The sequence below is a fragment of the Mesocricetus auratus genome, unplaced genomic scaffold (genome assembly GCF_017639785.1).
Source record: "Mesocricetus auratus isolate SY011 unplaced genomic scaffold, BCM_Maur_2.0 Super-Scaffold_100691, whole genome shotgun sequence".
In the NCBI taxonomy this organism is placed as follows: domain Eukaryota; kingdom Metazoa; phylum Chordata; class Mammalia; order Rodentia; family Cricetidae; genus Mesocricetus; species Mesocricetus auratus.
In genome coordinates, this window is record NW_024429267.1 from 51948666 (window position 1) to 51974396 (window position 25731).

The 25731-nt window shown below is 47.8% G+C and overlaps 1 protein-coding gene across 4 annotated transcripts in view; it reads left to right on the forward strand.

The window, feature by feature from the left end:
* The window catches only part of Osbpl10 (oxysterol binding protein like 10), a 217297-nt gene that overhangs the window by 81354 nt on the left and 110212 nt on the right, over window positions 1–25731 (forward strand). Inside the window, exon 1 of one of the 4 annotated variants that reach the window (XM_040739703.1) lies at window positions 14104–14241. The exons of the other annotated variants lie outside the window; for them this stretch is intronic. Within the exon in view, the coding sequence (XP_040595637.1) occupies window positions 14119–14241 (123 nt within the window). The 5' untranslated portion in view covers window positions 14104–14118. Of the gene's footprint in view, window positions 1–14103; window positions 14242–25731 lie in introns of those variants that run through there. 4 annotated transcript variants of the gene reach the window in all.

Below are 25731 nucleotides of genomic sequence, written 5' to 3' on the forward strand. Positions count from 1 at the left end.
AGATGCTTGCTCTGTGAGTGCTGATAGCTGCTAATTGGCCTGGAGGGAAGCCTGGGTGGGAGATTGCACTGAGGAGACAGAGCCCCTGTAGGTATAGTTTAGGAAGACTTGGTGGTGTAGGAACCAAGACCTGACACTGATGAGGTCCTTGCAGGCAGCTCCTGCATTCTAAGTGTATAAAATATTCTCGGGAAACTGGGCACGTTTGACTTACTTTGCTCTCAGAATCCTGGGGATCTTGTGTTTGGTGTGAGGGGGACAGAGGTGAGCATTTTCATGGCTGCTTTTGGAGCCTGGCAGGTCACTAGAATGCAGGCTGCCGCTGCCAGATGCATTTATGCAGAAGAGCGTGTGTGGGCTGAAATGAACACGTAGAGGTTTCCTCACTAGTTCCGACTTGGCTATGGCATCTAATTGCTGTGTTTCTCTGTGTTCCGTGTATCTGATAGAAGGGGCTGTCCTTCAAGCTTGCCTTCTTTTGTTGTACTGCTGGGGATCGAACCCATGGCCTTGTACACACCGGGCAAGTGCTTTTCCGCTGAGCTGTACCCTTTATCCCATGCTTCAAGCTTCTGTTCCTGCCATATGCTGTACCCCGCTTAGCTAATGCCTCTGTGAAGCGTTTCAGTAGTTTAGGTTTCCCGGTGCTGCCCCAGCACCCCAGTGGGACTAGAAGTCTCACTGTGTAGCCCAGGCTAGCCTTGGACTCTTGACAAATCTCTTGTGTCAGCCTCCTCAGCTGGTTTGTAGGTGAGAGCCGCCATAGTTGGCTTTATACCTTGCTCTGCCTCTAGATACAGTTGGAAATGGTCTCTCCCACTGAGTTTGTTATTTTTGGGAAGGAAAGCGCTTTTCCTCGACTTGCTTGCTTTGAACAATCGCCCTGACTTGTAGCATCCCTCTTGGCCTGTCCTGAGCCATTTCCTCTCTGAGTGTTTTCCAGGAATCAGAGAGGGACTTCCTGGCCATTTCCGCAGTGTCGTACAATGTCTAGCCAGGGCAGTTTGGTTTTCCCTCGATGCTCCTCCTCGTCTTTTTCTCCTTTCCGTGTGTCTCATTTGCTTTGTAGGATGACCATGGACTTCTGAGCCTGTCTCCACTGTGTAGGCCAGGCTAGCCTTGAACTCATGATACGTCTCTTGACTGCTGGGATTACAGGGCTCTGCCTCTCTGTGACCGGTTTACGTGGTGCTGGGAACTGAACTCAGGGCCATGTGCATGAGCTCTTTACCAACTGAGCCCTGGCCCCAGCTCTCCACTTTTTATTTGCATGAAATAGATGAATACGAATAAAATGAAAAGGTTCAATCCCGACGCATTGCCAGACATGCTTTCCAGAGACAACTGTTTGTAATGGGTTGGTCTTGTGTGCGCTCTGGTAAATTCAGGTAAGTGCTAATGTGTATTGGCTAGTGTGTGTATCTGTGTGTACCTGTATCTATATCTAGTTTTATATGAATGGAATCACTTGCCTTTCTTCACCTATGAATTATATATAATTATATTATATTAATATGTTGTGGAGATCTCTCTGTATCTGGCACTTAGATAAGCTTTAATCTTTTTAGGGTGCCGAGAGGTGCTAAAAAAATGGATACCATGCTTTATTAAGGTGTCTGAATTTTCTTTCCTTCCTTCCTTCCTTTTTCATGGATTTCTGGGTTTCAGGTAGCCCAGGCTGTCCTTGAGTTCCTGATTACAGAGGTTAACAGGCAGGTGAATTTTCAGACACTGCTCATCGATCTTCTAGAAAGGGATGCTGGAGAAGTTGCAGAGATGGCTGAGTGGTTATGAGTGCTCGCTGTACAGGCACGAGGACCTGAGTTCAGATCCCAGGGCCTACGTAAGAGAAAAACCGCGCATATGCCCGTAACCCAACCCTGTGGCGGGCGGAGACAGGAGGGTCTCTGGGGCTCGCCAGCCTGTCTCTAGGTCCAGTGAGAGAGCAGGAGGTGGAGGGAGACAGAGCGGGAAGCCAGGGTCCCCCGTGGCCTCTGCTCATAGGCGCCCCGCCCCCCCATCCTCCTGCGTGGGGAATGATAAAAGGTTGCTCTGAGCTCCACGTCCGTGAACTTAGTGTGTAGCTGTTTGCTTTCCCACGTACAAATGTCAACAGTGACGAACGTTCAGTTTTGGATGCCACAGGTCCAAATGGGCCCATTTTCATCTCGTCAGTCACGTCCATGGCTCATTCAGCCGTCAAATGCGTCAACTGGACATGTGTCAATTTTTTTTCCTAAGCCGAGGGCCTTGTCCATGCTGTCCTGACTCTGCCACAGAGCAGTTGTCACTCTTGTGTGGAGGCTGCTCCTTTATACTCTGTTTTCCCATAGGTCATTTCCCTTGATTTGCAATTGTTCCCAGTTTATGGGGACATTTTTTTAATCTGTTATTTCTACTGTTAGATATTTTCTCCTAGTAGGATGTTTGCATACTGAATTGCTATTATTTTTTTGAGACAAGGTCTCTGCTGTGTAGCCCAGGCTGGCCTCGAACTCACAGTCCTGCTTCAGCCTTCAGGGCTGGGATTACAGGCAGGCTTCCCCATACCTAGCTGCTTTTCGAGCTTGAGTATATGTCTTGCTAGTGGAACATTTAAATTTTTTTTGTGGTCGAATTTATAAAGATTTCCGTGTTTGGGTCTCAGTTTTGCATTGTGTTTAGCTTCTCCTCTGCCAAAAATCTGAGAACATGTTTTCTTCTAGTGAGTTTACAGTTTATGGTTGTGTTTAACTTACCAGTTTATTCGTACTTTATTTTAGGAGTGGGGAGTAGGGTAGAGAACAAATCTTGAATTTTGCATACTTGACGAATCGCTGGAGGGAAGGGGAGGATTCAGACTCTGAAGGGAAATTTGATTTGAGGGTGGATATCCTCGGGTTCCTTCCATGCGTACAGGTTTAGCTATTAATAACGGGGCAGGAGGATTAACCAATGGGGCTTTCTGGCTGCCAACTAGGTGAAAGATGCAAGGTCCATGTTCAGTGAGAGACGCTGCCTCAAAGGAACAAGGCGGGGGTGACGGGAGAGCACTGGCACCTTCCTCTGGCCTGTGTACGCACATAGGCATGTGCCCCTGCACACACGTGTGCATATAGCACACACACACACTTGAAGGAAATGTGCACCTGCACACACGTGTGCATACAGCACACGCACACACTTGAAGGAAATGTGCACATACAACACACACACACTCTTAGACACTGTCAAGCACTCAGTGGCCACAGTGGACTGCTGGCTGTGTATTTGGCTGAACCTGTGTAGAACAATCCCATGTTTGTAGAAAGTTCTGTTGGACAAAGCTGGTTAAAAAGCTTCCATTATTCCTAACCCTTTCTGAGTATCTCCCAGTGTTCTGTTTAATCCCTTTGAACTATATAACATCGGCGTGCATCCCCTTTAAAATGATGAAATGGGTCTTTCTTTTCCTCCCTCCCCATCCCTACCCCTCCCCTCCCTCCCTGCTGTGGGGTCTGGTCTTCTGGAGCTGTGGCATCGAGATCTTGACCGCCTTCCCTCCTCCAGCTACCTTATCTGTGTGGGCAGGAAGTGAGTCCCTCTCGATCCTGGCGTGAACCACTTCTGTCGTGAGGCATGGGGGCCTCTCTCGCACACTGGAGTTGTGTATGGAGCAGTCGTCTGCAGGAGTGGGTTTGGCCTCCCATCGTGTTGTTCCCTGGTTCCGGCATCCTTCAGTGGTCCTAACTTCCTAAGATGAGGACCTGTCACTGGATGCCCCTCTGCTTCCACACGGCTTCTCCCCTTCCTGCAGTGGGCTGTCTAGGCCAGTGGTCCCCAGCACACCGCTCTCTGCTGCCCCCTGCTTTGTACATGCTGTACTTACACAGTCCATGTGTCCTCCTGCCCTCCTTTGTGCCGTTCTCAAGGCCCCTGTACTGTGACACCTCCTGACCCCAGAGCCACAGGGCTCACCCGGGGCACAGCATCTTCTGCTGTGTGTCCTAAGAGAGATCGCACCTGATGCCGTGAATGTGGGCTTTGCTCCCCCCACCATCATTAAGAGCAGTCTTAACATTGTGTCAGGGACCCTAATGTTAGTCATGATACTGATGGACCTGTGTTCTTCAAAAACAGATTTTAAAGTTACCCATTTTCCTAAATATTAACAGGGTTAGTGTTACATCAAGTATGAGGATTCCTTTGGTGTACAGAGGACACTTTCTCCATGCAGTAAAAGATCAGGTGTAGCATTAAAGGAAAATGTACCCCGATGATGATGATTATCATTATTGCTATTAGCATAATCTTGAGCTCCTAAGTTTCTTGCTCATAACTCCACAGCTGGGATTACAGGCCTGTGCTCCATGCCTGGGTTATGTTGGGGATGGAACAGAAGGCATCCGAGGCAAACACTCACCCTACCTACTAAGTGTCTCCCAGCCCGTTTTCACTTGGTGACTGTTAGGAATGAGCTACTGTATGTGTTTGTATGTGTGTTTATTCTTTAGGATGTATACCCAGAGCACACCCTTTTCTAAAGTGAGGGCATCACCCTCAGGTGGTCATGGTGGTTGTCATCATCATTGCCATGTCCCTCCCTCCCTCCCTCCCCCTCCCTTCTTTCCATTTATTGTGTGAGATAGTCTTGCTTACATGTTTTTCTGTGTACCCTTGTGCATATCTGGTGCCCATGGAGGCCCAAAGAGGGCATTGAATCCCCTGGACTTAGAATAACAGATGGTTGTATCTAACCTGAGTCCTTTGGAAAAGCAGTGGGCTCTCGACTGCTGAGCCACCTCTCCCTTTGACATTTGATTGCTTCATTTTCCATGCCTTGTTTGTCAGGCAGCAATGGGTACGCTCACTCACTCTCTCTCTCTCTCTCTGTTTCATTTCTCTCTCTCTCTCTCTCTCTCTCTCTCTCTCTCTCTCTTTCATTTCTCTCTCTCTCTCTTTCATTTCTCTCTCTCTCTCTCTTTCATTTCTCTCTCTCTCTCTCTCTTTCTCTCTTTCCCTCCCTCTCTCTCTCTCTTTCTGTCTCTCTCTCTCTCTCTGATTTCTCATTTCCCTAATGGACGTTAGTGTTGCGCCTTCCTGTATGCTAATTATCCATCCATATATTTTTTTCAAAACATGTTAATTAAAACTGTATATTGTTTGTGATTTTCTTTTTTTGAGACAGGGTTTCTCTGTGACTTTGGAGGCTGTCCTGGAACTAGCTCTTGCAGACCATGCTGGTCTGGAACTCACAGAGATCCGCCTGCCTCTGCCTCCCAAGTGCTGGGATTAAAGGTGTGTGCCACCAACGCTCAGCTCTGTTTGTGATTTTTTTTAAAGCTATATCTTCCAGGTTCTTTGTGTATCCTGGCTTCCAGACAGACCTTTGTAAGACTGTTGATTTGCAAGTGTTTTCTCAACCTTTGTGGTTGACATGGTTTTTCATCCTTTCTCCTTTTTTTTTTTTTTTTTTTGACACGAGAGCCATTTATGGAGTACCCGGTGTGAGGAGCAGGGTATGGAGCTGTTTTTTGGCTGTGTCTGGGCCACTCATCCCCTGGGTAGCCTGGTGTCTCTGGCTATCATGGAGGTAACTCCCTGTGGTGGAGTTAGCATTATGATGTCAAACATCACGGGTATCAGTTCTTCTTTTTTGTGGGGTGTGTGTGTGTAGGGATGCGTGGTTCCTAGAGTTCATCTCAGGGGACCATCTCTGGTGTCCTCTCTCGAGTGCCTTCAACTTTTTGTTTGAGACAGGGTCTCTTGTTAGCTTGGGACTTCATGGAGTAGTCTAGACCTGCTGCTCAGCACGCGTCTAGAGATCTGTTTCCTCTCTCAACTTGCTGGCATTGGGATTATGAATGTGAGCCACCACGCCCAGCTTTCTGTGCAGGTGTTTGGGGATTGAACTCGGGTCCTCACGCTTCTGAGGCAGGCACTTTACTGACTGAGCCCTCTCCCTAGTCCATATATATAGTTCTCCTGTTACACAAACATGCCCGTCTGTGTGAGCACTTGCCCGTGGGTGGCTCACACTCTCAGGTTTAATCCATAGCACAGTGGAACAAAACTCAAAACCGCAGAACGAAAATGTGGATGTGTGTGGTTGTGAGTGGTTCTGAGCTCTCCTTCTGAGGGGTTGTGGAATTAAAGGCAAGTGCTGTTGAGTGAGGGGTGAACAGCACCGGATAGTACCCACCAGGGCTGGGTGCCACTGAAAGAGGAAAGTCATTCATCCAGTGGAGCATGGAATTGTGGGTAGTAGGCTGGAGAGATGGCTCAGCAGGTAAGAGCACTGACTACTCTACCACAGGACCTGGGTTCAATTCCCAGCACTCACGTGGCTGTTCACAACTGTCTGAAACTCCAGTTCCTTGATTATATTTGATAATTCCCAATTTCTTGCCAGTTCCTATACGGTTCCTATTCTTGCCCCTCTGGTCTGATTTGACTTGATGTGGTTTGAAGTGTTTAAAAGCTTAATGGCCTTTGGGAACTTGCTGCTTTCTCTCCTTTGTTGGAATTAAATTCTGATTCACGATGCATGCTGGGTGGCTGCTTACTCGGCTGGGCCCTGGGTTGATGGGGTACCTGGCTGATTAGAGGAGTCAGCCCCTTGTGGTCCTGCTTCTGGATCTTTTCCATGGCCAGATGGCAGGGAGGGTGCTAGGACCACAGGTTGAAGGGATTGACTAATGTGCCTGTATGAACTCGTGTGTGTGTGTGTGTGTGTGTGTGTGTGTGTGTGTGTGTGTGTGTGTGTGTATGTGCATGTGCAGGTTAGAGACCAGAGGTCAATACCAGGCATTTTCCACCTTATTAAGGTAGCTCTTTGTCGGGGTTGAGGCCCCGTGGGCTCCCCACCCCCACCCAAGTCAGTATGTCTATTGTCTTCCTTGCTCAGTGGGTGATCAGGATGGAAACCCAGGCCCTCATGCCTTCATTGACTAAGCCGTTTCCCTAACCCCTCATGGGTATCTTCATACTAAACCTTATAGTATAATATACCAACTTGACTAGCTTAAAAAAACCAACTTCTTTGATTTCTTCCAAGTTGTTGGGTGAAAGGCACCCTGCTCCCCCCCCCTTCCCCCCGAGGCTTTAGGCTGTAAAGTCCCCAGGCTGAGAAGTTGAAGGGAATCATGGGTACATGTCTGTGGGGGCCTCCATTACTCCCAGTGTGTTCTTTCTGAACCCCTGGTGAGGAACGCTGCATAGACCGCCTGAGATTTAGCATCCCTCTACCCCACCAACCTCATTTTGCTACAGGCAGTGGTACTCCTTGTATATTAAGCCTGGTGTCATTTTTCTTCGGGAATTTTTCACAGATAAGCCTTTTTGGTGCTTACAAGTAAATGTAAGTCGCCCACCTAAATGTGCCATCAAATTAGGCAAATAAAATACAATTTAAGAACAGCTTTTATTGGAACAATAAAGTTTGGGTTTTTAAAAAATTATCTTAATAAAATGCAACAATTTTGCATACCTCCTCAAGTGCAATTTTAAGCTTTGGCTTGGCCACCTTGCCTAAGGAAGGGATTAATGCTTGCCTGAAGGATGGTCTTAGGTCAAGGAGAACTTGAGATTTAATTTTGTGTGTGTGTGTCCAGGAGTGGTGGTATAGCCTGTGATCCCAGTGCTTGGGGGGGAGGGAAGCTGAGTGAGGCAGGAGAATCACCACGAATTCGAGGTCCATCTGGGCAGTGAGTGAAGTCTTGTCTCAAACTCTTTAACACCCAGGAAACCAAAATGCACAGTGAAGCGACTTTAGTTCGTTTTGGTTATTTTACCATCTAGCCTGTACTTTCTCCAGCACGAATGGAATGGTCTGGCTTCTGTTTTCTGTGTGGAAGGCTGAGGGAGGGGAGGGGAGTCTATAGACGGGGTTTGGGAGGACTTGTGGTTGCCAGGAGGGTGACAACAGTAGTCTCAGGACACTTCCTGTGCTGAACTTCCCTGTGGACCAAGTTGGGGCCAGCTGTTTGGAGTGCGGTTGTCTGGTTCCTGCTGATACGGGGTGGGGATTGTCGTAGAGGAAGGTTGGCTTGCGTGCAGTCTTCAGCAGATGTGTGTGCCGTGGTGTTCTAGGCCAGGGTTTTTCCGATTTTTTTCCACCTACAGTGCTTACTTTTACCCCCCCCCCCATTTGTATGAGCCAGGTTTATAAGTATCTAAAACAGGCATGCAGACCAAACATGTACTGATGATAAATCATAAAAAACGTATTTTTATAGCAGTTCTTCAATTTGAAATTTATTTTGTTATTTCCATGTGTTTGCATAATGTTTCTTGGTTCTTTTTACCTCCTTTTCCTCTCCCTCATCCTCCCACCACTGCCATCAAACCCCTTCTTCAACAACATCTTCTCCTACTTTGAAGTCTTAAGATTTGTGTGTGTGAAACATTTTTGGGTAGCTCACAGTGGGTAAAAGCACTTGCCACCAAGCCCAGTGACGTGAGTTCAGTCCCCAGGATCCATATTGTGAAAGGAGAGAACCAATTCCCCCCTCTCTTTCTCTCTCTCCTCAAATTCCAAATCTTAAAAAGATCCCTCCACCAGAAACCCAACTTTTTTTGTGCCTCACTGGGTTTCACTAGGGTTGTCCGAGTGAGTGTATTATTTGCTGGAGCACAGACAAGTTACTGGTGGCTACAGCATCAAAGGAAATGGCTCCCCATCTCCAATAACACCCAACCACCAGGGTTCCTCCCGGTGTAGGACCTCATGGGCTTCAGCCCATGGCATCCGTGCTGGAATGTTGACGTCTTGTGCAAGTCTTTTCTTGTGCATAGCTGTTGTGAGTTTGTGAGCACAGCCGTCTCCTGTCCAGCATTTCACGGCCCTCTTTCTCACCTGCTGGCTCTGAGAGTCTTCCTGCCCACTCTTCCACCGTGTTCTCTGAGCTGGAGGGGGGACGGAGGAGCCACTTTTGGGTTGAACGCTCAGTCACTTATTCCCTGGCTGAGTATCTGAAACTGTGGTGTCATCATTTTCAGAGCTGATGCTCTGGCTTTATAGTCCTCAGTACTGAGACTGCCACTTTGCATAAATACATAGTACAAATGGCAGAAGTATATCTAGAGTCATTTCAGAAGTTATTGGGTATTCTGTCTAATCCCAAGCCAAAATTCACTTAATGATTTTTTGTGTGTGTGTGAAGTCCAAGTCAGCAAATCAAACAGCATTTTTTAAAAACTCAAACACTGCAATACAGTACAATGCAGAGAGGCAATGGAATGATACTTTTTGCTAAGAATGGCCATCAGGGAGAAGTTTTGTTTTCCATAATTAAACCATTATGATGGTGTGTTCTGTTTGTTCATTTATATATATATATATATATTTTTTTTTTAGACAGAGTCTCACTCTATAGCTTTAGCTTCTCTGGGACTTGCTATGATAGTCTTAAATTTCACAGAGATCCGCCTACCTCTGCCTCCTGAGTACTGGGATCAAAGGCGTGGGCCATCGTGCTGGCTTAAACCATTATGATTTTATAAGTATAGAGAACTTTTTTTGCAGTGAACCACTGCCATCAAATGTATGGATTACACGGCACTAATAGTCTGGAGTCTGAGTCCTGGCGTTACATGACATGTTGGTGTGAACAGCACAAGGACCCACTCATAGATTGTGTTCAGAAGCAGGACTGTGGAGAGCTGGTCCTCTACCCCACGGTGAGTGTGGCCAGAAACACTCAGATTCCTTATGCATTTGATTTCAGATTAATTTGTGGTGGTGATTGTGTGTCCAGAAATCTTTTACTGTGGCCACATTTTTTATAAGCCTCGTATTCAGTTATGAGACCTTCTATGGGGTCATGACCCATGGTTTAGAAAGCTCTGGGTACCTATAGGTTCGATGCCGATGCTGGCCCATGGAGACTGGTCCTATGGAGTCTACACCTTGGTGGGAGAGACAGACAATGCATGTGCTGTGCAAGTTTATGGGATGGTGATGGGCTCTTACAAGTAAGGTGACAGGGACAACTGATATTTTAATGTACCCTACTCAGAAATACATCCCATGTAAACTGTATCCTTCATAAACACCAGTATCACAGGGGTTGTGGGTGCAGCTCGATGGTAGAGCATGTTACACATATATGTATATATATGATAATATGTGTATATATACATACACATACATAATGTCATATAAGCTAAGTAGATGCATGCAACTTTCAGGTTGTGGCTATAGCAACACTAATCCTTTGTAGTCTTAAATTTTTTGCACATTTACTTATTTCTCTGTGTGTATGTACATGCACATGAATTTGCATACATTCCTGTGTCACTGTGTGTGGAGGTCAGAGGTCAGCGTTCGGGAGTCTGCTCTCTCTAATGTGTCAGTTCTGGGGATCAGACTTGGGTCGTCAGGCTTGGTGGCAAGTGCCTTTATTGAGCAATCTCAGTGGCCCAGGTTATCTCTAAGAATGACTGCTTTTAGAAATAATTTGTATGTCATGAGGAGTTTGTTGATGCCCCACACTGATACTTTGTCTGTGAGATTACTGTACTGTCAGCTGTCAAAATGCAAGGAAGAGTGTTAAGTTCTTTAATAGGCATCATTCGATTTCATTCTCCCAATATTCTTTTTTAACCTCTTTGGTCCTGGGGATTGAACCTAGGCCTTGTGTATGCTTGGCGAGCACTCTGAGCTACATCCTCAGTCCTCTTCTTACTCTTCGTTCTGAGACAGTGTCTGTCTCACTGAGTCCCAGGCTGGCCTTGAATTCACTCTGTGGCCCAGGCAAGCCTTGAGTTTGTAATCCTCCTGCCTCAGCCTCCCAGGTATCTGGGATAGCAGGCCTGTGCCACTTGCCCCGCCTGGCATCCCATAATGTAGATTCTACCTTCTTCTTTAAAAATTTTATAATGCTTTAAAAGAATTCTTATTTTTTAAGTGTATGGGTGTTTCGTCTGCATGTATGTCTGTATATCACGTGTGTGCCTGGAGCCTGCTGAAGCCAGAAGAGGGCGTTAGACCCCATGGACCCAATGTTACAGATGATGAGCTGCCGTGTGGGTGCTGGGAATCTAACCTGGGTCCTCTGGAAGAGCAGCCAAGTGCTCTTAACCACTGAGCCATCTCCCCAGAACCTTTACTTTCTTTACAGAGAATGAAGGTATAATTCTCATGTATCATGACTAACTACCTTAGATCACATAGCTGATAGGGATCTGTTGTATAGATTTTATTTTGAATTGCGTGTGTGTCTGTATCTGTGTCTGTGTGTGTCTGTGGTGGTGGGGGCGAGGGGAGTGTTGTACTCATCAGGACAGAAGAGGGCAGGGGTTGCCCTGGAGCTGACATTAACAGGTCATTCTGAGCCATAGATGTGGGTGCTGGGATTTGAGCTTGGTCCTACGGAAGAGCAGTAAGTGCTCCTAACCACTGAGCCATCTCTCCAGTTCAGGGTCCCCGAGATGGGCAGAATCTCTGGCGACCTCCAGTTAGAACCGAATGCTGGCTGTTTCCAGAGATGCAGAAGGTAACTGACATTCTGAGCCCAGAAAGGGAGGGCATTTGTAAATAAGGAATCCCTTGCGAGTCACGCAGGGAAATGCAGATGTGAGGGAAGTCGACTGTTGGTTTGTAGTCACAGAGTCAGGCCCGGGAGGCGCAAACTCGTCCATCTCTCCTCTGTCAGGGTTGTCTTCCAAGGCAGAGAGGCCAGAGTCGTAGACTTTTTTCTTCTGGTAGTTTTATAGCTTTCACATTTGAGTTAGTTCTCATAAAATGGACTATAGATTTTGTTTTGTTTTGTTTGAGAAGGGGGTCTCAGGTAGCTCAGGCTAGCCTCAAACTCTTCGGGTTAGCTTCAAACTCCCTGTGTAGTTGAGAATGACCTTGAATTACAGATCCTTCTGTCACCAGTGCCTGAGTGCTGGCATTTTTTAATGAGGTGCCAGGCAGTAGGCTAGGCACACACTTGACTGAGCTACAACCCCTGCCCCAGACTAGTGTTGTCTGTGGTGACTAGAGTGTTGCCACAGTCTGAAGCTTGTTCAGTGAGTTCTAGATCCCGTTACACTTTCTGGCCAAGCATGCAGGGGTACAGGGTACAGGGTGCAGGGTGCAGGGCGCAGGGCGCAGGGCGGTACAGGGTACAGGGTACAGGGTACAGGGAGTCCTTGCTCCTTCCATCCAGACATCTTGGCTGAGCGTGGTCCCAGCATAGCGGTGGCCCTGTCTCCCCCGTGGTGGATTTCTTCGAGGGGCACACTTCTGGAAGACCACTAAGTGGATGTAAATGTCATGGCACACTTTGAAGTCACTACCTTGTTGATGACAGGCTGGCTATTCTTTTTCTCACCACCTCTCTTTTTGAGGAGTCCTTCTGCGGGGCCCGAACTGGAAAGGAACGGTGCCCCTGGGATTCGTGGGGGGTCCATTCTCAGACCACCAGGCACTGGGTCCTCATCCTGCTTTATTAATTTGATGAGTCTGTCCCTCTCCTACAGATACCAACCTTGTCATTTTGCGGTCAGAGCTCTCAGTAGCCACCCCTCTGACAACCCAGCCAGGCTACCAGGGGCACCGTCTGGGGCGAGGCTGCAGAGGCATTTAGAAGGAACCCTGAATTCCATTAGTGGCTTGGCGCCTTCCTCCCGATCTCTGACTCCTCCTGAACCAGCTCAGCCCCTGGCAGAGGCCGCTGATGCCTGCTGACCCCACTGTTGGGGATATTTCCGTCTCGTTGCCTGGCCTCTTATCTTTGGGGTGCCTTCCGTCCTTGTTAGGTCCTGTTGCTTGGCATCTCTGCATACATCTTGGAATAAAGCTCTCGCACATCACACAGTAGGCATTTGTAAGCTGCCCACTGTGTGTGCACACATTCCTGCTGGTGCTCTGCCCCTTACAGCTTTCAGCATGGAGGTTTTATATTCTGAGTTTAATTGTGTATTGACTAAAATTGCAGCCAGACAAACAAGACTAGGAAGGAGGTGAGAGAGAGAGAGAGAGAGAGAGAGAGAGAGAGAGAGAGAGAGAGAGAGAGAGAGAGAGAGAGAGAGAGAGAGAGAGAGAGAGGGAGATCCTTTAGGGACTGTCCACCTTAGTTTTTGAGGCAGAGCCCATTACTGGGACCTGGGTCACTAGTAGGCTATTGGACAGCGAGCTCCCAGGATTCACCACACCCTGCTTTCTATGTGGGTGCTGGAGATGGCGTCCAGCTCCTAATGTTTGTGTGATAAGCGCTTTATCAGCTGAGCTACCTCCTCAGCCCTAAAACCAGGAGAAACATTTAGAGTAGAGAGAGCTAGCATGCGTGTTCAGACACCGCAGGACTTGTTCTTCTGTAGGACACGGTGCGCTCTCAGCTCCTGTCCGCATTCAATTCACCCCAGGGTTCCTCCCTGGCTGGATTGGCACTTTAGTATGGAGGATCTGTCTCAAGGGGATGGATTCTCCTGAGCCTGGTGAGGCATTCGGCAACATCTCTAGCTTGTACCCACTAGAGGGTGGTAGCACGGGCCTCTGCCCCAACCAGTTATGATGGCAAATGAGCCTGCAGACTGTCCCAAGTGCTCCCAGTCAGGCAGAGGGCTCCCAGGCAGGGGGAGTCATTCTGGCCACAGTCGTGTCTGTCAGGTCTACAGGCAAGGAAACTAAGCCTCAGAGGGGGTAAAGTGGCCACCTGACTAGGGCGGAAGTGAGAGGTGGAAGTCATCTATCTGCCTGTGCTTCCTTCCACCCCCTCCTCACCCCCAGCTTCTGGGAAATGGCTTTTCAGCGTACACCAGAGAAGTAAGCTGGTAGGGCTGTTGTGTACTTGAGATCTTGCTCTTGGGAAAAGCCCCGCTCTGTTTGCCAGGAGCACGACAGTCTATCCATCATGTGCTTGAACCTCCCTGGCCTTGCGCACGGAGGGACGCAGATAAAAGATGCCAGGGGTTCTGCATCAAGGCTTGGTGCTTTCCTGGGGCGATCCGGCTCTGCCTGGCTGCGAGCGGATCCCATGCAGCCTGGGACCCCTCTGCTGGGACTCCGCATCCCCCTGAGAGGAGCGTGTGTGGCTGGTTTATCCACCCCGTGCTCTGTATCACATTGATGCTGTGGAGGAGAGAGTGGTGTCGTGAGGTCAGCCGACAGCCTGGCTCCCGGTGCCTGCCCGGACTCGGCACTGACTGCGGGGCCTCCAGGCCCTCCTCATGGGCTGTACCCATTCTGCCGTGGTGCGAACCAACAGCCGGGCCTCCTCCTGCCTCATCCCTCTGAGGTCAGATGCAGACAGAAGCTCTTGCGGGTTCCCTGGCCCGTGGTCCTCCCCCAAGGTAACTGCTGTGTGGGGTATGTTATCTTAAACTTTCCTGCGCTTGTCTGGCTGAAGAAGAAACCTTTGTGTCTGGGGAGCTCTAGACACAGGCTTCCAGGGACATCTGTCAGTCAGGGACTTCTGTGCACCCTGCTTGGCACAGACTGGCTTTGCCTGGAGAAGTGCCTCCTTAGAGTTTGATGTTTGAGATGTAAAAGGTTATTGGTAGAGACTTAACTGACGTTTGAAGTAAGAGAGACCATAGTTTTTTCCTTATTAAGTCTTTTTTCCCCCTATACAGTCTTTGGACAACTGCCTTGATTTTTCTGGTTTGAATCCTTATGGCATGGGTTAGCGATTCCCGAGTGACCCCTGTATTGTCACAGCATGCCAGTGGGACATTTCAGGTTGGAAGTCAAGAAACAGTGAGCTGAAGGTACATGCCTGCTTTCCAGGTGTGAGGCTGCAGGGACAGTAGGGTTGCCCCCAGTGTACACAGCAGATTCCAGGTCAGCCGCGGCTGCGCAGTGAGCCCTATGTAAAAAAAAATAGTGAGGTGTTTTTGTTGTTTGTTTCTTCCTCCAATCTTCCACTGGCCTTGCACCTGTCCGTAAAGCACACCATGGAGCCAGGGTCGTCTTGTGGGTCTCGGTAGCCTTTACCACTTCATACCACAAGGTGGCTTGATTTCACTCCAGCTGGTGGCTTGTCTTGGTGCCAGCCTGTCCTCATCCCCTCTCACCGCCCAGGCCTCAGACTGTAGCCAGGGTGGCCTTGAACTGATGATGATGCTCAGCGTGTGTGTGTGGATCTGTCAGCTCGGGAGTGGCGCCTGCCATCCGCGCTCAAGGCAGGTGTAAGCCATCTCTCTCCTGTAGGTAGCTTTAGTCTCTTACCCTGTAAAGTGGGTGGAGAATTTTCCCTCCCATGTGTCAAGGAGATTTGCACAGCAAGTCAATTGATGCTTTTGGAGAGATTAGTCAAAGATGGGTTCCGTAGCAGTAATGTCATAATTATACGTAATTGAACATGGTGCAATCACTAGCATTGCCTGCTGGAGGTGCCGGGAGCAGACCCCGTGGGTGCCCTGCTGCTCACCTCTGTGCTCTTGTGTGACAGGAGGCGTGTTCTGTCTCCTGATCGCTTTAATCTGCATGAGGTGGAATTTCAAATTGCCTTTTATAGTGCTGGGAGCTCTCTGCTGGCTCCCTGCTCTGGACTACATCTTTATATTTGTGATTTATTAATTTTTAGTATTTTCCTCTGAATAGGTTAGGTCTTGGACTTTTTTCATGTTAGTCTCTCTCTCTCTCTCTCTCTCTCTCTCTCTCTCTCTCTCTCTCTCTCTCTCTCTCTCTCTCTGTGTGGATCTGTCAGCTTGAGAGGGAGAGGGATCACCATCTGTTTGAGTTCCTCTCTCTCTCTCTCTCTCTCTCTCTCTCTCTCTCTCTCTCTCTCTCTCTCTCTCTCTGTGTGTGTGTGTGTGTGTGTGTGTGTGTGTGTGTGTGTGTGTGTGTGTATGGGTCTGTCAGCTTGAGAGGGAGAGGGATCACCATCTGTTTGAGTCCAGCCTGGTTTACATAGTGAGTTCCAGGATAGCCTGGCTATAAGGTGAGACTCTCTCTCTCAAAAAAAAAAAAAGATTGAAATTGAGCGTGAAAAAAGGTTTTTGTGTGCTGAAATGGCAAGGCTGTTGTGCGGTGCGAAGCTGTGGGGTTGTTATGAGGTATGAAGCGGTGAGGGTCTTGTGCGGGGTGAAGGGGGGGTTGTGGGGTTGTTATGAGGTGTGAAGGGGTGAGGATCTTCTGATTCAGGCCCCGTGCACTTTGGAAATGTCGGGTTTGTTCCTTGGTGTTCAGTTTTCCTTCTACACAGAGAGACTTGAGCTAGAGGATTCTCCCTGATCCCACTCACCTGTGCTGTAAACTCACCGTCATGGCTGGTGTGTGTGTTCTCCATAACGAAAACATGGGATGGGAGAGATGGCTCAGCAGTTGAGAGTGCTTGCTGCCATCATGATGACTGAAGTTTAGACCCCAGCATCCATACAACAGTCAACCATCCCACTGTAACTCCAGCTCCAAGGGAACGGCTACCTCCTTGGGCCTCTGCATGTGGAGGTGCACACACACACACACACACACACACACACACACACACACTCACACACACACACACTCATATACTGATGGACACCACACACACACACACACTCATATACTGATGGACACCACACACACGCACACACACAGGCTTATATACTGATGGACACCACACACCTACATACACACACACACACACACACACACACACACACACACACACACACACACAGAGTAAACCACTGGGGTAAAAATACAAACAAAGATGGCTCTCTGGTTAAGATCACACACTGCCTTTGCAGAGGATCCAGGTTCGGTTCCCAGCACCACATTGGAAGGCTCACAAATGCCTGTAACTGTAGTCACAGGATATCAGATGTCCTATGGCCTCCACAGACACTGCACAAATACGGTACACATAAGCTCAAACAGGCACAGACACATAAATAAAAATAAACAATTTAGCCGGGCGTTGGTGGCACACGCCTTTAATCCCAGCACCCGGGAGGCAGAGGCAGGCGGATCTCTGTGAGTTCGAGGCCAGCCTGGTCTACAAAGTGAGTTCCAGGACAGTCTCCAAAGCTACAGAGAAACCCTGTCTTGAAAAAAAAAAAAACCAAAAAAATAAACAATTTAAAACCAAAGTAACCAGCCTGGTCTACAATAGCTAGTTCCAGGACAGCCTCCAAAGCCTCAGAGAAACCCTGTCTCAAAAAACAAACAAACAAACAAAGTAAAAATCAACCCCCCAAAATAAATAAGCAAAACCCAAACCAAAGCAAACCCAACCAGGTCTGGTGGTGCAGGTCTATGATCCCAGCACTTGGGAAGGAACTGAGCCAGGGGCATTGCTACAAGTCTGAGTCAGCTAAATAGCAAGACTCTGTCTCAAAACAGACCAATGAGCATAATAGGAAGTAAAAGACCAGCTCAGAGGTTAAGAGCACTTGTCACTCTTGCAGAGGACCTGTGTTCTATTCCCAGCGCCCACATGGAGGTTTACAACTCTAGTTTGGATTTAGCGCTCTCTTCTGACCTCTGTGGGCACCAGGCACACGCATGCCCCAGCTGACTCTAGATTTAGCCAAGGTGGCGACTGACACTGCGGGCAGCGGGCACCCTCACCCACTGAGCCATCTCTCTCTCCAGCCTCTCCCTCCTTTTATTTATTTATTTTTTTAGACATGATCTTTTACTGGCCTGGAGCATGCCAAGCAGGCTGGGTTAGCTGGTTTAATGAGCCACCTGCCTCCCCATGCTGCAACTACAAGTACGCACCTCCATGCCCAGCTATTAAGTGCTATTATTATTACTGTTGTTGTTATTATTAATTTAAAGTGTGGATCTGGCATCGATGTCATGCGCCTCACTGATCCATCTCCTCAGCGTCCTCATTCTCTGCCTTCCGCCTCGCTCTTACCTCTTTTGAGGCCACTTGATCCAACAGACTCTTCAGCTTCCCAGGCTGTGAAAGCCATACAGACCCAATTAGATCTAACACGAGGTGAAATTCTCTTCAAAACTGGAATAATTTGGAGCCTTCCGCAGTCTTATCCTTGAGGATAAAAGGAAATGAAATTCTCGTCCGTTCCACTGTGCAGGGAGTGACGAGCACTCAGATTCCTCCTTCCAGTGCGTTAGCAGCTGTGGTGACAGCGACTACCGCCCCGGGGGATACCTGGCAGGGTGGGAGGGGCTGCTGTGTTTGGGGAAAGCCCAGCAGCTCCCTTCTTGTCAGTTTTGGGCCAGACTGTCTTTAGCATAATAGATGGAGGTAACCCCTATCTCAAGTCCACAGTGCTCCTAAATCTAAAACCCTCTGAACACCAGCGTAGCTAGACAGCTAGAAAGGCTTCCCATCTGACCTGGTGCTGCAGTCAGACTGCAGGGCCCGGGGCTGGATCAGTGTGTATCGTGTGCGTGACTCGGCCTGCAGAGGCTGAGCGTGGAGGCGTGCAGCTGCGTGCTGAGGAGGCAGAGACAGGTGGGTCCCTGGGGCTTGCAGACAGTTGACGAACAAGCAACCCGCCCACCAAATAAAACATAAAGATGGACCTCGTCTGAGGAATGGTGCTGGAGGTGGCCCCTGACCCCCCCCCACATGCATGCACACATGTGTGTGCAGTTCTTACATGGGCACTCATAATTTAAGAACGTACATATGTACATGCACATACGCACAAATGCCATTGGACTAAACATATTGTAGAAAGTTATACTCAGTCTAGACTCAAGGTATGCATAGGAAAGAGTACTACATTTCCTGTTCCGCTTGGAAATCCATCCTTGTATTTATGCAGGTATCCTAACATCTGGAAAGTCTAAAATCTAAACTGTCTGGTCCCAAGCATTTTGGCTAAGGGACAGCTAGACTTCAGCCCAGAGCTGAGCTGCCATGTACTAACACTTGTGAGCCGATACCGACTTTTGAAAAAAAGGCTTATCTTGTTTTTATTCATGTATGTGTGTGTACGTATGTGCACACCTGTGGAAACCAGGAGAGGGTACTGGATCCCCAGAAACTGGGGTTACTGGGGAACTGCCTTGTGGGTACTGAAAATTGAACATAGATTCTCTGGAAGAGCAGCCAGTGCTCATAACCACTGAACAACACACTTTGTCCATCTCTTAAAAAACTGAAGTGACATTTTCAGAATTGACACTTACAAACCCAGAGCATCAGACCACACTCTGTGTCCTGCAGCATCAATATTTGGCTAATGCATAACTCTTCATGTAATTAAACAGGTGCATTTAGTCTGTTAATATGTAAATTTACCTTATTCTTAGATAAATGGTAACATTGTTTGTATAACATATAACTGTTTTAAAACAAACCCTTGTGATTTATTAACAGCAAATGTTTGGTTTGTATATATATTCTATATGCTTATCTGCCGTGGTCATGTAAAATTTCTTGGATGAGAGGGATTGCAATGGGAAAGGCTAGAACATCCTGGGTGGCCCCTTCTTTTTAAAATTATTTTTATTATTTTATTTTTTACATTCCAATTCCAGTTCCCCCTCCCTCCTCTCCTCTCGTTACCCCCTCCCCCCCACTTCCCATCTGCTCCTGGGAGATGGTAAGGCCTCCCCTAGGAAGTCTACTTACTAAGGCTATCCCATCATATAGTTGAGGCAGGACCGAGGCACCTCTCCACCCCCCCTCCCACACCCCTGTGTCTAGGCTGGGCAAGGTATCTCTCCATATAGAATGGGCTCCACTAAGCCAGTTTGTGCATTAGAGTTAGATCTTGGACCCACTGCCTCATATATTGTCCCAGCTGTACCATTGTCACCTATATTAAGGGAGTCTAGTTCAGTCTTATGCAGATTCCCAGTTTGTCAGACCTGGGTCTGATCTCTCACTAGCTTGGGTCAGCTGATTCTGTGGGTTTCCCCATCACGGTCTTGACTCCTTTGTTGATATTATCGCTCCTCCTTCACTTAATTGTACTCCAGGAGCTCGACCCAATGGTTAGTCATGGATTCCTGCATCTGCTTCCATCTGTTTCTGGAAGAGGGTTCTAGCTTCTCTGGGGTTGTGGATTGTAGGCTGGGTACCTTTTTCTTTATGTCTGGTATCCACTTATGAGTGAGTACATACTATATTTGTCTTTCTGGTTTTGGGTTACCTCACTCAGGATGATTTTTTCTAGTTCTGTCCATTTGCCTGCGAATTTTAGGATGTCATTGTTTCTTACTGCTGAGTAGTACTCCATTGTGTAAATATACCACATTTTCTTTATCCATTCTTCAGTTGAGGGGCATCTAGGCTGTTTCTAAGATCTGACTATTATGAATAATGTTGCTATGAACATAATTGAACAAATGTACTTGTGGTGTGAATGTGCCTCCTTGAAGCATATGCCCAGCAGTGGTATTGCAGGTAGGTTGATTCCTAGTTTTCTGAGAAATCGCCATACTGATTTCCACAGTGGCTGCACAAGTTTGCACTCCCACGGGGTGGCCGCTTCTACACACAGGCTGTGCTCAGAGATTCAAAGTTGGTGTCCATTGCTGGTCCTGAATACCCAACACCTTTGTGGCACCCCCTTATGTGCCAGGTCTGCCCATTTACTAACCGGAACAGAGAGCATTGTGGGACATGTCTGGAATTCCCCAAACACTCAGGAAGCTGAGGCAGGAGGATTGCTGTCAGTTCAGGGTCAGCCCAGGCTACCTAGCTAGATCATATCTCAAAAGAAAACTTCAAAAGAAAAAGAAAGGAAGGTAGTTGCGAAGGGCTTGGAAGGTTCTGGATGACGTAGCATTTTCAGCAAAAATACCTCGCTGGCCTATAGATGTAGAAGGTCTATAGAGCTCCCTGGGGCTATCCCCAAGGAACTAGTAAAGTGCCCCTGTTCAGAGCCGATTGTGTGTATGTGTATGAGCATGTGTGTTCATCTGGGTGCACACACGTGTGCATGCATGCGTGTGGGAGTCGGAGAACTAACCCTGCGTCATTCCTCAGATGCTTCCAGTTTTTGTTTGAGGAAGGGTCTCATCAGTCTGGAACTTCAGCACGTAGGCTGGGGGCCAGTGAGCCCCAGAGATCCTGTCTCCATTTCCCATTGCTAAGATCTCCGCACTCGCCACCGTGCCTGTCGTTTCAAGTGCATTCTGGAGAGCAAACTCGCGTCTTCACCCTGTGTCACGAGTGCTTTACCAACTGAGGCATCTCCCCAGCTCCCCGGAAGACTTCCCACCTGCGTCTTCACCGCACCAGCAGCGGACCTTGCCTTGGTGTCAGCGACATCTACTGCGTGGATTCCATAGAGCTGTGTCCACAGCTCCAGTCCGAGTGTGTAATGTTGCCCAAGGTGAAAAGAATTTTTTTCTCTCAGCACAAAATATTTTGTCGCACAAGTAGGGGGTGTCCCTTTGAGCTTCAAAATGTGTGCCTGAGCATTTGGGAAGGAGATAATGATCTCTAAGTAGACAGGCGTGCCTTTTGTCACAAATGAGTTATCGATTCGAAGAAAATCAAATTTGCTCTCTGAAGCCATCTGCCTTAGAATTGCACTGGGCCTTCCCTCCCCTTGGCTGCTTTGACCCTGTGGTGGGAGACTGGGGCTTAACCGTGAAATAGAAGCCTCTTTGTCTGCAGCGGCAGAGGGAGAGGTTATGGGATTCCTGAGTGTGCATTCGCCCTTTGTTCTGCGACTCGATTCTGGGGTGAAATACCTTCTGGGTCGATGATGTGAGACAGGAGGAGAGATGGAGGCCAGGGTAAATCAAGAAACGCCCATCTCCCGAGCACGGCTAATGCAATTTCACCATGAAAATGACTCAGTAGAGATGATGCACGCTGGGTAGACATTCATAAATTGTACACAAACAGCGGTTTCATACCTAACTGTGGTGCCGAGGAGAAGCTCCCTGGAAGCCACTGTTGTCATTGGCTTGTCATTGGCCCGGCTGTCCGGGCCCACCTGTCGATGGTCTGCAGCTTTCAGTTCAAGACCTAGGGGTACGAAGTATGGGGCCGCAAGGACTGGGGATGGACACAAGCTTGGCATAGTTGTGTGGCAGCACACTGGCTCTCTAGTTCCGTTCTTAGCAAGATTGGTTTCTCCCATTCACTGTCTCTTTAACCTCAAGCCCTGTTCTGTGCCTGGCTTATTTCCCTCATCACACACCCCCATGCACCGGGGTACCAATCCCAGGGCCTTTGCACTGGTTGAATTCCTCCCCAGGGTATTTGTCCTTGGATAGTACAGTGCAGTTCTTGGTGAGTCCCAGTCGTCTTGTTGCTGCTGCCGCCTGTGGACACATGTGGGTGTGCATGCATGTGTTTGCATGTGGAGGCTCCAGGCTGATATCTGGAATCATCCTCTGTCATTGTTCACCTTGTTTATTGAGGCAGGAAGGGTCTCTCAATCAAACACATAGCTCACTGTGGTAGTCTGAATGTAATTGGCCCTCCATAAGCTCATTGGGAGTGTCACTATTAGGAGGTGTGGCTTTGTTGGAGTAGGTGTGGCCTTGTTGGAGGAAGTGTGTCACTATGGAGGTGGGCTTTGAGGTCTCCTTTGCTCAAGATACACCCAGCGTCTCGGTTCACTTCCTGTTGCCTGTGGGATCAGATGTAGCTCCTTCCCGGTCTCAGCTCCTGCTCCAGTACCACGTCTGCCTCTAGGCTGCCAAGTCCCCCATGATAACGGACTGAACCTCTGAATCTGCAAGCCAGCCCAGTGGAGGGTTTTTCTTAAGAGTTGCCATGGTCATGATGTCTCTCCACAGCAATAGAAACCTTAGCCAAGGTATCCGTATGGCCAGTCTGATTAGCCAGTTTGCACTGGGGACCCCCTTCTTAGACGTGCTACCACGCCCACATGACATTGATATGGGTTTTTGGGGATCTGAACTCTGAGCCTCGTGCTTGTAGAGGAAGCACTGAACTTCTGAGTCATCTTTTCAGTCCCTGTCTTCTTAGTCTTGAGCCAAATACTGTCTTCTCGTGAGATCTTCCATGGCCACCAATGTGACACTGAACAAGCTAACTGGTTATCAGTCATTGCTTTATGCTGTGATATCTAAAAACAGTCTTATGTTTGGTATGCTTACCTTTTTCTTCAGAAAGCCGTTTCTGTGAGGCTGGGACATTTTGTTTGTTGTTTCTGTCATCTGCAGTGCAGCCTCGCACACAGAGGTGCTCATCGGGTGTGTGTTTAATCCCAGAATAAAGTGAGTTAGCTAAGGTTGTACCAGACTATAGTCTGGGACATTTTGTGTTTATGTATAATTGGTCTTGTGATACTTTTCCTGGGAAGATGTAAAAAAATGGGCATCCGTTCCAGGCAGGGCACTGATGACCAAATCAGTGATTTCACTAACCCCATCTTTGTGAACCTGTGGGTTTGTAGGACTTAGTAAATAACCCTCCTATAGGAGCGTGGGTAAGGGGTTACTCACAGCATGCTGACGGGTTACTATAGGAGCATGGGTAAGGGGTTACAGCATGCTGACGGGTTACTATAGGAGCGTGGGTAAGGGGTTACTCACAGCATGCTGACTGGTTAGCCATAGAATGGCAAGGGGTTACCCACAGGATCATGAGTGAAGAGATACTTACAGGAGCATTTTCATTGTGTGTGTGTGTGTGTGTGTGTGTGTGTGTGTGTGTGTGTGCGCGCGCGCACGCACGCACGCACGCATACATGAGAGTAATACCTGAGGAGGACAGAAGAGGGAGTCTGATGGCCTGGAGCTGTAGTTACAGGTGCTCGTGAACTGCTCAACATAGGTGCAGGAAATTGAGCCCAGGTGTTTGAGAACAATATGCATTCTTAACCACTAAGCCATCTCTCCAGCACCAAGCATTGATGTTTTCTGAATTTATGTTTCAGGCAGGGTCAGTGGTTCAAACTGAGGCTGGGAGAAATCATTTCTAGGCGTTACTGTATTCATAGAACTTTCGATGTCTACAGATTTATTACCATCTAGGCCTGGGCTGCTGGGTCATCATCCTCTAGGGATACCATAAGACAGGGAGGCCGGATTTCTAGTCTCCATCTGTGGAGTGGAGTGAGTGCTTGCTCTGCCTGCTATTGTCTTTGATGCCTATAAGCATGTGATCCATTAAGTTTGGCTTATGCTTATGTGTAATTTCTTAAAAACCAGCTTAGAAATGTAAAGTGTCTTAATCCCAATGAGCTGATTTCTCAGGCTCTTGAGAATTAGTATGCTCTATGAGACATGGAAAGTTCTCCTTTCCACATGGCTAGCTCAGGCATTAGAGAGGGAAGGTGTAAAGACCTGTGGCCACCTTGTGGGACAAGTTGAAGGGTAACTCACCTTTAGTGAGAAGTAAGTCCCGGACCTCATTTTCTCCCAACAGCACCATCCCCAAAGTTAGGATTTAAATGCATAAGTTGGGCATCCATTGTTAGCTGTAACTGTCAACTTGACGTAGTCTAGGTCACCTAGGAAGGCATTTCACTTGGGTGCCTTGAGAACATGATTGTCGTGTTCTGATAAAATGGCCTAAGCCTACTGTGGATGGCACCGTTCCATATTCTATGAACTCTTCTTTTTTGTTTGTTTTTTAAGACAGGGTTTCTCTGTGTAGCTTTAGAGCCTGTCCTGGCACTCGCTCTGTAGACCAGGCTGGTCTCAGACTCACAGAGATCCTCCTGCCTCTGTCTCTGCTGGGATTAAAGGTACAAACACCATTGCTCCATGGTTCTACTTCAGGTTCTTGTCCTGACTTCCCCAGTGATGAGCTGTCACCTAGATGTATAAGCTGAAATAAACGCTTTCTTCCCCAAATTGCTATTTTCAGATGTGTGGGGTTTTTTTTAAATCATAGCAGCAGAATGGGGTAGGAGTATAAACATTTATATCATACTCTGTGTGTGTGTGTGTGTATTCATAACTTTGCTAATATTTGTATCTGCTGGGGTGAGTCTCTTTCCCTCCTTTTTCATGAATGTTGGTTCTTTTGTTCATAAGGTAAGCTCACTGAATTGCTACATTTAAAAAGTCCCGGTAGAATTTTCATTAGCATAATCACAGAATGGTGCGGGGAGGACCGCCAACCATGCACAAGGTTGTCCCATCCATCACCTGGCACACACAATTCTATGCTCTTGGTTCTTAACTGACTTTCCTGGATGGAAATAATGCTTTTCGTCCTAAAGGTCTTGGGTTAATGCCCATAGACCATAGTCCTTGCCTACTGCGGGTGACACCTCACTCTGTGCTGGATTTCCTGGTGACGCCTCACTCTGTGCTGGATTTCCTGGTGACACCTCACTCTGTGCTGGATTTCCTGCTTGGCCGTTACAGGCACAGAAGTTGATTTTAGCTTTTCTCAATTCATCACCTGTCAGGCCACGTTGTGGACTCATTGGTTTTATAACTTTAAAAAAATGTTTTTGCAAGTATATATTGTACCAAACAATAGATTTCATTATGACATTTCCATGCACATTCATCGTATATATTGACTATATTAACCCCTCCATTACCTTCTCTCTTCTTTTCTGCCTTCTGCAAGTTACCTCCGTCTTGTGCGAAACCCCACCTTGTCCTGCGTCCTCTCAATAGGTTTCCTTTATGAGAGAAAGCCCATGCCCAGGTCTGTCTCATCTCACTTGGCATGGTAACCCATTCTCTTGCCAGTGACAATTCCGTTCCTTTTTTCAAAGGCTGAATAATAAATATTCTATTGTGTGTGTACCGCATTTTCTTTTTCCATTCAGTTGTTGGTGGGCATCTAGCTTGAGCCCATCACATGGCGATTGTGAATGTGTGAATGTAAGTGTACATACGTTAAATATCCTTGTAGTGATCTGGTTTGGCTTCTTTGAATGCATACCTCCGAGTGTCGCAGCTGGAGCATATGCTAGTTCTGTTTTTAGGTTTTTGAGGCTCCTCAGCATGGATTCCACAGTAATTAC